We start from the raw sequence: 12,996 nt of genomic DNA, 5'->3' as shown, positions 1-12,996 counted from the left end.
TTGCAAATGTCATTAAAAATCACTTTTATCTAAATCGGCTCCAGTAGCTACCTGAGAAGCTCCACTTTGCTTTTCTTCACTCTTTGTCCATCCTGATTTGATGCGCAAGATGTAAAAAGTAATGTTTTTAGCATTTAGCTAACTTCTCACAAGTCGTTCGAACGACTTCGTATCTACGTTCGAATGACATCGTCCAGTCAAAACTGTTCACTTCTACGCCTCCGTACAATTCAGTACCAAAGACTGTAATGTCTTCTAGACATGTACCGCGGTATATTATGCATAATATACAAGACGGAGAGTTTACACTACACTACAGCAAGCTGCAGTCGGTCCCGTGTGCTTGTTGAAAAGTGTCCCCCGTTGCCATAGTGCCCCGGTACAATGGTTCCTACCACAAGCACGTTATGTCATAGTACTCCACAGAGTCCAGTCCACCTGGAAAGTAAACATGGATTTAAAAAAAAGATGTTCAAAATATGTTCAGACTGGACTTGTTCAAGATTGATTGAAGACGTTTCACATCTCATCCAAGATTTGCGTACACATAATCTGAGTACTGAGCGGCCACTTCGTTTTATCCTTCAAAATAAGAGTCGTGGCTTTTAAGAGTATTTATTAAATAAGAATTAAGCATTTTCATTTAAAAATATTTTTACACAATGTCAATCTTTTGAACTCAAGTGCAAATTACAAGTAATTAAAAAACCGTCTGAAAATTAAATTCAAAAATAGAAAACCTTTACGCTGAACTGCGACGAGTCTCGCGAGAGAAAACGATAACGCAAGAGCTAGCTGGCTCGCTAGCCAATTTTTTCGAGTCGCATTTCAAATATATCTCGTTTATTATGGCCACAATATCGGGAGGAGCAAACCAACCCAGCTCCGGAACACCGTTACATCGGAAGAAAGACAGTAGTCCATCCGCTCGCTTCTGGGAGAGTCCGGATACTTTAGCCCAGCTGGAAATGGTGCGACAGTGGGTCGGGAAGCACTACAAAAAGGTAGCTAAAAAACTAGCCGCCCCCTGCTAGCAAATCCGACGGCCCAGACTGTAAACAAATGTCTCGTGGAGTACTACGTTACATTTACACTACTTTACGTGACGTTTTTATCAAATTGTAAAATAAAATATTTACTGAGAGAAGAAATCCAAGAAGTAAAACATTAAGTCCTGTAAATCTTGGAGGTACATCGCACCAACTGCAGTAGCTGAGTTCGAACGTGTTTTCGGTTTTAGGCTAATTCAGAGTGAAATAATAAAACAGTATCGCTCAGTTCGTTACAAAGTGTGTGTTTCTCTGTCAGTATGTGCTGGCGGATGCTCCATCGTGTCAAGCTTTGGCTACAGTTACCCTGCAGCTTCTCCAGTTCCAAGAGGATGCCTTTGGCAGACAGGCTGCCAGTCCTGCTCTCACCAAACTGCCAGTGAGTCTTTTGCAGATTATAATTGTGGATATTTGCAAACTATTTCGGATTTTAGATCGCCTTTTTGATAGCCTAATGGCTCCTTACAGTCTCCAACGTCTCTGATTTATTTCGATATAACCTTGTGTTTTTGAATAGGTTATATGTCACTATATAATTGTATGACAAGATTTAAAGCAATATATTGGTTATTAAATGGGTTTATTTGTTTTACAGTGACATATATATGTAGAATAGTTCACTCACTAAATCCTGTAATAGAACTAGATTTAAATAACAAATACTGTATAGAATAAGTACACAATAATTCTAAAATCCTTTTTCAATTTTGGTCCTAATTCTAAAGTAGAATGTATTAGGTGCAGGAAGGGTTAAAAACACAAAACAATTTCATGAATCCTTTGCAGGCACAGTGCTTCCTGGACCTCCGGGCCGGGAGTGGACTCTGCCATATTCTTGGTACTGCATACAAGTTCAAGGCAGAGCAAGGCTGGTGAGTTCCATCCTTCTAGGGCCGCTGCCATTTCACAACAGCATCCTTTATATCTCCAGCTCTACACCATTCCCTACCTTCACAGGCGGAGGTTCGACCTGCAGAATCCATCCAGAACTGAAAGGAATGTTGAGATGTTTGGTGCGATTGAAAGAGCACTGATCCAGGTGACACAGACAAACATAAATACGAACACACAAAAGCCCTTCAGAGACACGTCACGGTAAAACTTGCACCTGTGTTTTGTTTTGTTTTGCCTGCAGAACAACTGTATGTCACTACCTGCCGTGTATTTGGACCCCACGTTGAACCAGGAACTGGCAAGCAGACTCACTTCTATTGTCTCTAGACACCAGGTAAAGCACTGCAGAGAGCGTTAGGAAGGATCAGACTGGTGGCTCGGTAAATGTTTCAGAAGTCCAGTGTAGCTCGGATAACTCGGTTCGCTGTTCATCCACAGGGTACGCTCACTGAGGACCAGACACTCGCCAGTCACCACATCTACCCCTCGCCTGCTTCTGCCGAGGAAGGTCAGTTAACCTTCGTCTTTGTTTTATTATCTTCAGTGGGTTCTGTTTAGGTGTTGCACAAGCAAATTTTGTTGACAGTGCTACCTGGGACAATGACAATCAAGTTTTGAATGTCTAGTACTATTTCAATTGATACCCCCCCCCCCCCCCACACACACACATTTATCTTCAGATGAGTGGATGCGTCCTGTCATGCGAAAAGACAAACATATCTTGGTCCACTGGGGCATGCACCCTGACAGGTAACGTATCCACACACACACGCACACACACACACACACACCCACACACACACGTTCAGAGGAAACATATACTGTATATATGTCTTGTTCCCTTTCCACAGTTACGACAGTTGGCTGTCCTCAAGCGATGTTGAAGGAGGGGTTGAAGAGCTTCCACTTTTAGAAAAGCAATGGCGGGTCGGTACCAAAGAATACGTGCAAAAAAATACTGCAACCTCAGACTTAATACTACGCGCTCGCTGCTACATAAGTTTAACAAAACTTTTTAAAATGTACTATTTAAAGCTACTCCTTGCCATTTTACTCGGCATAACATGGAAAAGGGAAGCTTTCGTACAATATATTCTTGATTATTCATCGTGAGAATTAAAAGCTCAAGTCTTTTCATTTATCTGCAACCTTTACTGGTATTTGGCGATGTGGGCGTGGCTTCTTTTTGATCACTCGATGATGTACCGCGACATTTAAACACGCTAATACTCGTATTGCGTTTGTGTGCGCCAGGTTCACGCCGGTTGGATTCTGGATACAGATGTTTTCAACGAGTGGATGAACGAGGAAGACTATTGTGTGGATGAGAGGAATGTACCGATCATTCTCCGCCGGCGCATCCACCTCCGCGATAACCAGGTTTGTGTCAAAATGTAGTCGGATCATCGTAAAAACGATGCGCTTGCAGTTTTCGTTGGGGGGGAAATTGAGGAACTTGTAAACCACAAGACTTTCGCTTTCAAAATGCCAAGCGTCTTATTCTGTGCCGATTCCGTTAATGTTGCTTAATCCCTTGCTTTTTTTTTTTTTGCTTTTTTTTTTTACTACCATCTACTCTCTCTTGTAGGATTCTAAATCCAGCCCGTCCAAAAAGAGAAGACGCTCCCCTTCTCCACCCTCCACTGAAGGCAGGAAGAAAGGAAAGAAAGGGTATCAGATAGCCGTTTTATTTCAGCCGGAGACTTTCCCTTTGGTTCGCCGTTTCAGTTTGCAGTGTCGCATCGATTTTTGCTTGTTTGCACAGGAGAAGACGTGGTGGACAACAGGAAGAGGAGCCAGAAGAGGATTTGACCAAAGATATGGAGGACCCTACCCCTGTTCCCAACATGGAGGAAGTTATACTACCCAAGATTGGTAAACTCTTAAACAACAATGATTAGGTCGCAGTAAGAAAAGTAAAATAGCTCATATATTTATACGCTTATCCATCTCCCGTAGTTAACCTGAAGAAAGACAGTGAAAATACTCCTGTCAAAGGAGGGATCATGGCTGATTTGGGTAGGAGAAATGTCGCATGTGCAAATGTGTCTTCTCGTTTAAAAGATTAAATATATTAAATAGGATTGCCTGATCCTTCTCCTTTCCTTTGTCCAGATGAACAGGAGGAGGATTTCCCGGGAAGGGTAAATGTGATTATTTTTCTTTACCATTTTATGTTTGTGATTGCAGGCGAGTTGTTTCATCTGCATCACTGAGTGTCGTTATTTCAGCTTTATTAAATGGATTCTGTGTTTATGTTTTCCCCAGGAAGATGATGATGGGAGAGGCGAGTTAAGTCGCTTGTCAGAGGGAGAGTACAGCATAGAACAAACCCATCATATTATTATTCCTAGCTACACATCTTGGTTCAATTACAACGGGTAAATAAATACACAAACGCATACTTATTTATGTGTGCATTCATGTTGTGACACTTTCCTTAGCGTGTGCTCAACCTCGTAGCCTATAAAAACCTTCCTGCCCATGTATTCCAGCACTCATGCAATAGAGAAGCGTGCGTTGCCTGAATTCTTCAATGGGAAGAACAAATCTAAATCTCCAGAGATGTGAGTACTTCAGACACTCAGACTTAAAGCGCTCGAGTTTAAACAGGCGATGGAAATGCATCTCCCCTCTGCCTTGCAGCCACCTGGCGTACCGTAACTTCATGATCGACACATACCGGCTCAACCCGCAGGAATACCTCAGCTCAAGATCCTGCAGACACAACCTCACCGGAGACGTCTGCGCTGTCATGAGGTAGAAATGTCTGCTTCAAAGATTTTTTATGTACCGGTAGTACGTTTTTTGTTTTCCCAGCTGCAATACTTCTTAAAAATAATAATAGAGAGGAATAAAACATATTATGTGCTTCCAGGGTTCATGCATTTTTGGAGCAGTGGGGGTTGATTAACTACCAGGTGGATGCAGAGAGCAGACCCCTCCCCATGGGCCCCCCACCCACCCCTCATTTCAATGTTCTGGCTGACACACCAACCGGCTTGGCCCCGCTGCAACACAAACCCCTGCAGGTGAAGCACAAAGAGCCAAATCGCGGCACGTCCGCTCTTCAGATGTGAAACGCATCATTGGTGTCATTTTAAAAGCCTCCTGATGCCTTTGCTCTCGCTCCCGCAGGTGTCGGCCTCGCAGCACATGCTGTACTTCCCAGAGAAGAGCAGAGAGAAGCCGCCAGACTCTCTGAATTTTGGTCTGCGCAACGACATCTATACCAAGAAGCACCCTAAGGTCTGACCCAGCAACAACGCAACGCTGACCTTATTTAACAATCATTTGTTGACGCATTTTACAAACACATGTTCCATTTATTTATTTGACTCCTCGCTCATGGTTCTCACGTGCTACGTTTCTCAGACTAAAGGAGCGAGCGCAGGAAAGGAATGGACAGAGCAGGAGACACTCTTGCTATTAGAGGTAAACGGGCTTTTTTTTCCCCGTCATGGATCACGCGCATGCTTTATTTCTGGATGATTTACGAGAATCTTTGACGGACGCTCTGGAGAGTTGCATTGCTTTTCTTCACATCTCGACCGCTTGTCCCCCTGTCAGGCCTTGGAGGTCTACAGGGACGACTGGAACAAAGTGCCCGAGCACGTGGGTTCCAGGACGCAGGAAGAGTGCATCCTCCATTTCCTTCGTCTTCCAATAGAAGACCCTTACCTGGAAGACTCCTCGGCCTCCCTCGGCCCCCTGGCATACCAGCCCGTGCCTTTCAGCCAATCGGAAAACCCTGTCATGAGCACTGTGGCCTTCCTGGCATCTGTGGTCGACCCACGTGTGGCTTCTTCTGCAGCTAAGGCAGCACTTGGTGAGACTCCGCCTACGCTCACCTGCAGCCCCACGCTAATGGCCGCCGATGCCTGATTAAGTCTGAATATTGAGGTGGTCGACTACATGTACAGTGTGTGTGTGAAGTGATTCCACCTTTTGTTTTTTAGAGGAGTTTTCCCAAGTGCAGGAAGAGTCGGCGGATAAGATCTCTGAAATGTCCAATCAGCCTAACAAAATGGGTGAGATTTTTTATACGTGTTAACACTTCGTTTTTCTACTCGCTCTTTAATGCATCTCTCCACATATCCTCCTCTAAACTTTAGAATCGGTGGACACAGAAAAACTCGAGATCGACTCCACCTCCCATCAGGTCAAGCAGCCAGAAGCGCTCTGATGCCATCTTCTTGTATCGGCTGGTCATTTCTGTGCCTTACTGTCTGTCGTCTGTGTGTGGATTTGTTTCAGGCTCATTTAAGGATGGACGGTCTCCAGGTGGAACTCGGCGGGGTCAAAGTGGAGGGGGAACGAGTTAAAAGAGAAAACGCTGAAAATGCTCTCGCGGAGGAGGGAGACGGTGTGTGTGTGTGTGTGTGTGTGTGTGTGTGTGTGTGTGTGTGTGAGAGAGAATATGTGGAGTATACAGCATGCACATTTAAAAATGCAAACCCAAACTGCTCCACCTCTCTCTCAGATCACTTTGGGGTTAGCGTGTTTCGAAATGAGCATTAACTTCTCTCTGTAATGCAGGAAGGGGCGATGACGACGAATTCGTTGGGCAGCAGCAGGGAGACCTGGATGAGAGCCGAGTGATGGAGCTGGATCTGGTGGAGGGCACCGTTGCCGCGGCAGCTGCGGCCGCTCTGGCTTCAGCTGCTTCAAAGGCTAAGGTGCTTTCTTTCTTTCTATTCTATTCAAAAAGTAATAAGTTAACGCTGCTGTGTTCTCCCCTCTTACCTGTTGCCTGTTCATTTAGCTAAATCTCTTCCTCTTTTTTTTTTTTTTTTTTTTTAGCACTTGGCAGCAGTAGAAGAGAGAAAGATCAAGTCTTTGGTGGCTCTGCTGGTGGAGACACAGATGAAGAAGATGGAGATAAAGCTGAGGCACTTTGAGGAGCTGGAGGCCATCATGGACCGCGAGAAGGAAGCTGTGAGTGAACCTTTAATGTGTGCTGGAGCCGATCCAAACTTTAGGATTGCATGCAGATGTCCGTCTGCGTTTTGGTGTCGCGCAGCTCGAGCAGCAGCGGCAGCAGCTCCTGTCAGAGAGGAAGACGTTCCACACGGAGCAGCTCAAACAGGCAGAGATGAAGCTTCGCCAGCAGAGGGAGCCGCAGGGACAGCCGGGATTCGCAGCACAGCATCTAGGTGTGACTTCAAACACACAAACACACACACACACACTTCAGGAGGTGAGTCCTTTTAAGGAGAACAAAACCGCAGCTTTCATTCAGTTAGATCTTGGTTTGTTTCCTATCATCGTGTGACATTTGAGACGATGCTTCTCGTTCAGGCCAGCCCGTGACCAACCAGATGACGCCCGGAGGAGGAAACGCACCGGCGGTGGCCGCTCGGCACCCTGGCGCTCCCAACGGCATGTGTTAGTATGCATTTTGTGGTTTCTAATCGTATTCTGTGGCTGTGGATGACGCCAACTTGTTGTATTGCTATCACAGACCCGTCCTCCCAGCCTGATGGGGTCGCTCCAGTTCCTCCAGGCGCCGGTCACAGCTGAGAGGACCAGAGAACAAGACGTATACACACACACACACACACACACACACACACCAAAAAAATAATCATACAACACTGTTGTATTCACATGTTTAATGGCCTGAAAGACACGATTACAGAGCAGTTGATGTTTCGTCAGCGGCTCAGTCCGTCTTGTAGCTGTTAAATATTTGTGCTCTTATGTCAGTTGAGAAATCAAGTCATTAAAGTTGTTTTACATACATTTGCGTGTGTGTGTGTGTGTAAAAGATTCATTATGATCACGTTGAATAAACTTGTGAAAGTATATGAAAACTTGGATGAAATAAAAACAAGAAACCTCCAACTTCTCATTATTCATTTAATTAAATGTTAAAAATACTGACGACAGACGCTGCTTAAATCCGTTCCTGGCTCAGGCTGGAGACGCTGACCGGCGCACGACTCAGGTGTTTGCGTGTGCGTAAAGACGCGTCCGGCCGCGCGCTCCTGTCGCTCATTACCTGTGTGGTCCAAAGAGAGGCGCGTGCAGGCGCGGAGGCGGGCAGGCATTGGCGAACCGTCTGCAGACCCTCTCTTCTCGGTCGCGCGCATTTACCACCGGTGCTGCTGGTGCCCCCCCCCCCCCCAATTCGCAGTGATACGCGCGCACTAAAGGTGTGGAGAAGAGCCCACCGGCTTTGGTATAACAATGGAACCGAGTCCACGCGCGTAAACGGTGCAGACAGCAGCAGCAGCGAGGGAAGGAACGCAACGGCGACATGGCGATCTGAACTTTGCGCGGATTAACGCACAGCCACGCGCGCGCCCTGACCGGCGGGAGGAGGACCGGGCTCACCGTTCGCACCACTGCGTCAGAGGGACGAGCCTGACATTACCGGCATGGCGCGCGGGGACGGTCGTTCGGGGGTCTGGCCGGCGCTGCTGACCATCGCGCTGATCATCATCCCGTTATCTGCTCACGGTAAGTCCACCGGAGAACCCACCCTGCGCGTGCGTTTGCACGAGAAGACGCGCACGTGCATGAAATTGCATTGATGTGTGAATATATATGAAACTGAGGATGACGAGCTGCCATTTAATGACGTCACGTCACTGATAGTCTCTTGATAGTAACCTGATGGGGATCATTTCAAATGTCATCTTTACGGACATTGATTTTTTTGCTGATTTGCTATTGGCAATCAATTTCATTGAGACATGTCACATGTCTGCTGCATCGATAATGAGCTTGAACCACTGGTCTGTGATTTCAGTCTCATTTATTTAGGTTATTTATAATAATAATAAAAAGCCTCCCCTTTGTTATATGTGAATAGACTTAAAGTAGGAAGATGGGAAGACAAATCACGGTGGACCAAACAAAGGAGGGCTGTGCGTGCGTGCGTGTGTGCGTGTGTGTGTGTGTGTGTGTGGCATAGGTACACGGAGATTGTGAGAGTGTGCGCAAAAATCTTACAACTGTAGATATGAGCGCCGCTGCCCAGCAACAGGGTGCATGGCGCGTGCACGTCCAGGGTCGCCGGGGTTCCCGCGTGAACGCGCATGCCACCGGGTTTATGCAGCGCTCCTCTCCGTGCTCGCAGCATCTCGCGTCCTCAACGTGTAACCGGGGCGTGAACGCTGTGCCGTATATTCACCGGTAAATGGCGACCTGTCTCTCGCACGGTAAAGCCACCGCGGGAGCGCGCGCGGCTGTCGATGCGGGGCCATGTGATCAATTAGGAGCGATGTTGGCGAATTGTTCATAATTTCATTGATTATTTCAAAAATCTCATGAGATGTCGGAGGAGTATTTTTTTTTTTTCACATGTAATTATAAAAGATCGAGAAAAATACCAAACACAAATAAAGAGTAAGTAAAATATAGCTTTAATGTTCCTTAAATATTTTACACTAAACTAGTAGATACTCCTATAATCAATTTGCTTAAATAGATTTATATAGAATTGCACTTCAAATAAAGATGACTTTTTTGGACCTCAATGGATTTGAATTAGTTGATTGGTACTTCTCTATAGGCTTAACTTGGAATGACACTAATTGTTGTTTTGTCACTAAATGTTTCGGGCTGTCAAAATACATTTATTTTGGGGGGGTGGGGGAAATATTTTTCAAATACATTTTCCAAGGGCAACTTCATAAATGTTCCTCAAAATAAAATAATAATCAAACAGGGCAGATTTTAATTGCAAAAAGAAATCTACACCAGATGACCTCTTCGGTGAGTAATTTGAGATTTGACTACTGCAGGATATTTATAAAACCAACAGAGTTAATGAACTTTGGAAGATTTGAGAAGCAGAAACAAAAAAATAAAATAAAACAAATCAACACATACTTTTCATGGTTGGTGTATAACGATACCAAGAACAATTTAGAACCTTTTGATGATGATCCAAATCATTCAGTCATTAATCAATTAGTAATTGAGCCAATTCTGCATCTCCTAAAACCACACATCAAAAACCTGCAGTATTAAAGACTGTTCATCTCAGCTCTGCATAAAACCAAGAGATCAATCCATTGCATGCACAAACGCCGTGCATCTGAGGTGGATGTTTGAGCTGTAAGCCAATCGGTTTCCACACGTAAAACACTTTTGTCACGCTGACACGCTTGACAATAAAGTAATGTCAGAGGTGAAGAGCTGAGCAGCAGCTAAAAGGCATAAATCCCCGAAACACAAAGCAAAATGCTAAAAGTTGGGCGCATGCTTTCAGCTTGTAATCTCTTCATGCTCCTTTTTTTTGCTCTTATAATGGTTACAAGGCTGCCAAGCTGCTGCGTCCAAGTCTTTGTTGGGAAATAAATGGTCAAATTGGACCGTTAAATCAAATCAGAATCAGCTGTAATCGCTTTAAACCGGTGGGGCATGTTTATCTCTTTCACTATAACCATGAAAGCGTTCAAGTTCGTTCCACCGCGGTTTTCCCAGAGATGGAGTTGGAATATCAACTCTCACCGGGGAGAGAGAGAGAGACACAGAGAGAGAGAAAGAGAGAAAGAGAACATTGGATTCTCTGTTTCTTTCATTCTACACCTCCTTTCAACATGGCACCTCTTTACATCTCACCATGGCAACTGCAGTTTGTGTGTGTGTGTGTGTGTGAGAGAGAGAGAGAGAGAGTGAGAGAGAGAGGTGAATTTCATGGTTTCTCAACCAGACTTCATGATTTGAGTCACGTTCAGATGGTTTTAGCATTAGCTCTGAATGAAGTTGCAGCCCCCCCCCCCCCCTCCCGAGAGCAGCAATCTCATTGGTCAGAGTGATCTCAGTGTGGCGGTGGGAGAGAATTAATTCAGACAAGCGTTTGGTTGAGTTTGGGAAAACGTTAAAATTTCCAGTTGAATTTAAAAGCGTTCTTTAGGCTTGAACAACGTACACCTGCGCGGCTACACATCATTAGCGTGTATAATGACGGTAGCTTTTAAGAGCGTCGCTCTTGTTCTTTCTCAGTCTGGGACTAAAGTGTTTGCGTCGTCCTCTGCAGATGGTCAGTGCCTCTAACCCAGAGCGCTAACCCAGAGCTCTAAATCCTAATCTTATCCTCACCCAGTCTTGGACAACTGAGCATATTAGCCAATTCCACGATTTGCTTTATCTTGCTTGACCACAGTCTGATTACACGGCGGTCTTCAGCTGTTCTGTATTTTTCTTTTTCTTTTTTGACAATTCAGCCTTTATTTTATTTAACGCCACTTTCTCTTTGACTGACAGGGAAGCATTCACTAACTCGTCGCCATCATCACCACAACCACTCGTCAGTCAGCGAGGACACCTTGAACGCCAGGATGGTGCTCAGCGAAGACTCTGCAGAGCGAGAGCACCTGATTGGAGCAGGGCTCGGGCGCGGGGCCGGGTTTCCACGGGGCTTCAACAGGCATCCTCATTTACATAAACATGCCCTCCTGGGCGTCGTAGAAGAGGACCCGCCTGTCGGAGAGGAGCTTACTGCTGGAGGGGCGGGCCCAGACCAACACGGGAGCCAATCTTCTGATGACATCATCACCGTGGAGTTTCACAGCCCTGCGCCAGATATCGTGGCCTCTGATGTTGCTCCGCATTGGGCAAAAGCCTTAAAACCTCAGAAGCAAAAACGGGGAGACCCGACTGCATGGACGCTTTCTGACTTTTATGACTACCTGTCCCCCGACGATGACCTCTCAGCGTTAGACGCAACCCCAGCACCCGAGCCCACCCCTTCACCCCCGGCCGACATGGAGGACGAGAATCCACTCCTGGACGGTTCTCTTGCTGTCCCTGACAAAGTGAGGCCTAGCGTCAGCAGCGGGCCATCCTCATCAGCTCCGTCCGCACCCGGGCCGGAGAAGGGCGATGACGTAGGCTTAGGTGGCGCCACGGGAGCCGGCGGCTGCAGGCTGGGCTTCGTGCGCTCTGGACCCGGAGTTTGTGTGCCTCGGTGCGACACAGAACCAGATTTCTGCTTCAATGGAGGAGTATGCACTGTGGTGGCAGGAACGGGGGCCTTCTGCAGGTTCGAAAAACACAAACACTTTGCAAACCATTATTGGGCAGAGTAAACCCAGTATGAGAGGGTCGGTAAAATAGTTCCCATTTAGTTTTTTTTTGTCACGGTTCCAATATGTTTTGTCTTTCCAACACAAAGGAGAAGACTTAGGACACTTCAGACACACGCAGAGAGTAGATTGAGCATTTGCTTAATGTGTCATTCATCAACGTCGCAGTAGGGCTTGCCAGAGTGGGGGGGGGGGGGTAAAGAGTCCATGCGTGCTGAGGAGGCTGGCGACAGCTGATGCAGAAACGCACATAATTGCACACATTGAACGTATAAGAAAGATGGCTATCCAGTAAAACACGCCCCCTCATGTGCCACGCCTCTATTGCACCAGCTGTCTGAGCCTGCAGCCTCACTGTAAGCTCGGACGTGAACCGTTCATCTCAGCATATACCTGCTGACTAATAGGCCGGCGCACACTCACACTCAACCTGGCGCAGGTTACAGTGAGAGCATGCAGTTGCACCGTAGCAGATAGCAGATACGCACACACACACACACACACACGCACACACATATGCACATACATGTTCTGATCCTTTAATCTTATTAAAGGTTAGGCTGCACGCTGAATCCCTGCTTCGCCGGACAGACCTCAGGTCACCATGTTTATCAGCTCTGAGTACAAGTTTACACTAATGTGGTCAGTAGTTGGTGGAGTGTGGGGGGGGGGGGGGGGGCACATACTATCAAGCCAGCTAATTCATATTAACCTTATGGCCATGGCTTTTCTTTTCCCACATCACCACGAATAGAATGTCCCTTCGGCACAATTTATTTTTCTACTGACTAAAAAGTGTTGCATCGACCAGAAAAGGGTCAATTCTGCAGCGTTGTGCTATTTCATTTAGGTGCAATGTGCAGGACTACATCTGGAACAAAGGCACGCGCTGCGATTGGGCGGTCACAGAGTTCCAGGTGATGTGCGCGGTTGTGGGCGTGGCCTCTGTGGCGCTTATCCTCCTCATCATGATCATTATATTCTTTGCCAAGCGGCTGCATCACCTCAAG

The 12,996-nt window shown here is 46.3% G+C and overlaps 1 protein-coding gene across 1 annotated transcript; it reads left to right on the top strand.

The window, feature by feature from the left end:
- Positions 1-848: 848 nt before the first annotated feature.
- On the top strand, positions 849-7,781 carry smarcc1b (SWI/SNF related, matrix associated, actin dependent regulator of chromatin, subfamily c, member 1b). The gene is made up of 28 exons (XM_068746919.1): positions 849-1,004; positions 1,309-1,428; positions 1,836-1,921; positions 2,007-2,088; positions 2,185-2,277; positions 2,382-2,451; positions 2,624-2,693; positions 2,795-2,870; positions 3,198-3,323; positions 3,532-3,614; positions 3,712-3,818; positions 3,903-3,962; positions 4,059-4,087; positions 4,212-4,324; positions 4,439-4,510; positions 4,590-4,703; positions 4,822-4,975; positions 5,082-5,192; positions 5,319-5,378; positions 5,514-5,772; positions 5,903-5,974; positions 6,059-6,104; positions 6,182-6,309; positions 6,483-6,622; positions 6,747-6,881; positions 6,967-7,099; positions 7,245-7,331; positions 7,408-7,781. The coding sequence occupies exons 1-28, from the start codon at positions 849-851 to the stop codon at positions 7,464-7,466; spliced, it is 2,841 nt and encodes a 946-aa protein (XP_068603020.1). The 3' UTR covers positions 7,467-7,781.
- The last annotated feature ends 5,215 nt before the right edge of the window (positions 7,782-12,996 follow it).

This window comes from Brachionichthys hirsutus, chromosome 13, assembly GCF_040956055.1.
Source record: "Brachionichthys hirsutus isolate HB-005 chromosome 13, CSIRO-AGI_Bhir_v1, whole genome shotgun sequence".
Lineage (NCBI taxonomy): Eukaryota > Metazoa > Chordata > Actinopteri > Lophiiformes > Brachionichthyidae > Brachionichthys > Brachionichthys hirsutus.
This window is presented reverse-complemented; position numbering and strand designations above follow the sequence as displayed.

Coding starts and splice junctions, on each gene's coding strand:
- smarcc1b (XM_068746919.1), top strand. CDS start 849: ATGGCCACAATATCGGGAGGAGCAAACCAACCCAGCTCCGGAACACCG. Junction 4,088..4,211: donor AGGAGGATTTCCCGGGAAGG/GTAAATGTGATT, acceptor TGTTTTCCCCAG/GAAGATGATGATGGGAGAGG. Junction 5,975..6,058: donor CAATCAGCCTAACAAAATGG/GTGAGATTTTTT, acceptor TCTAAACTTTAG/AATCGGTGGACACAGAAAAA.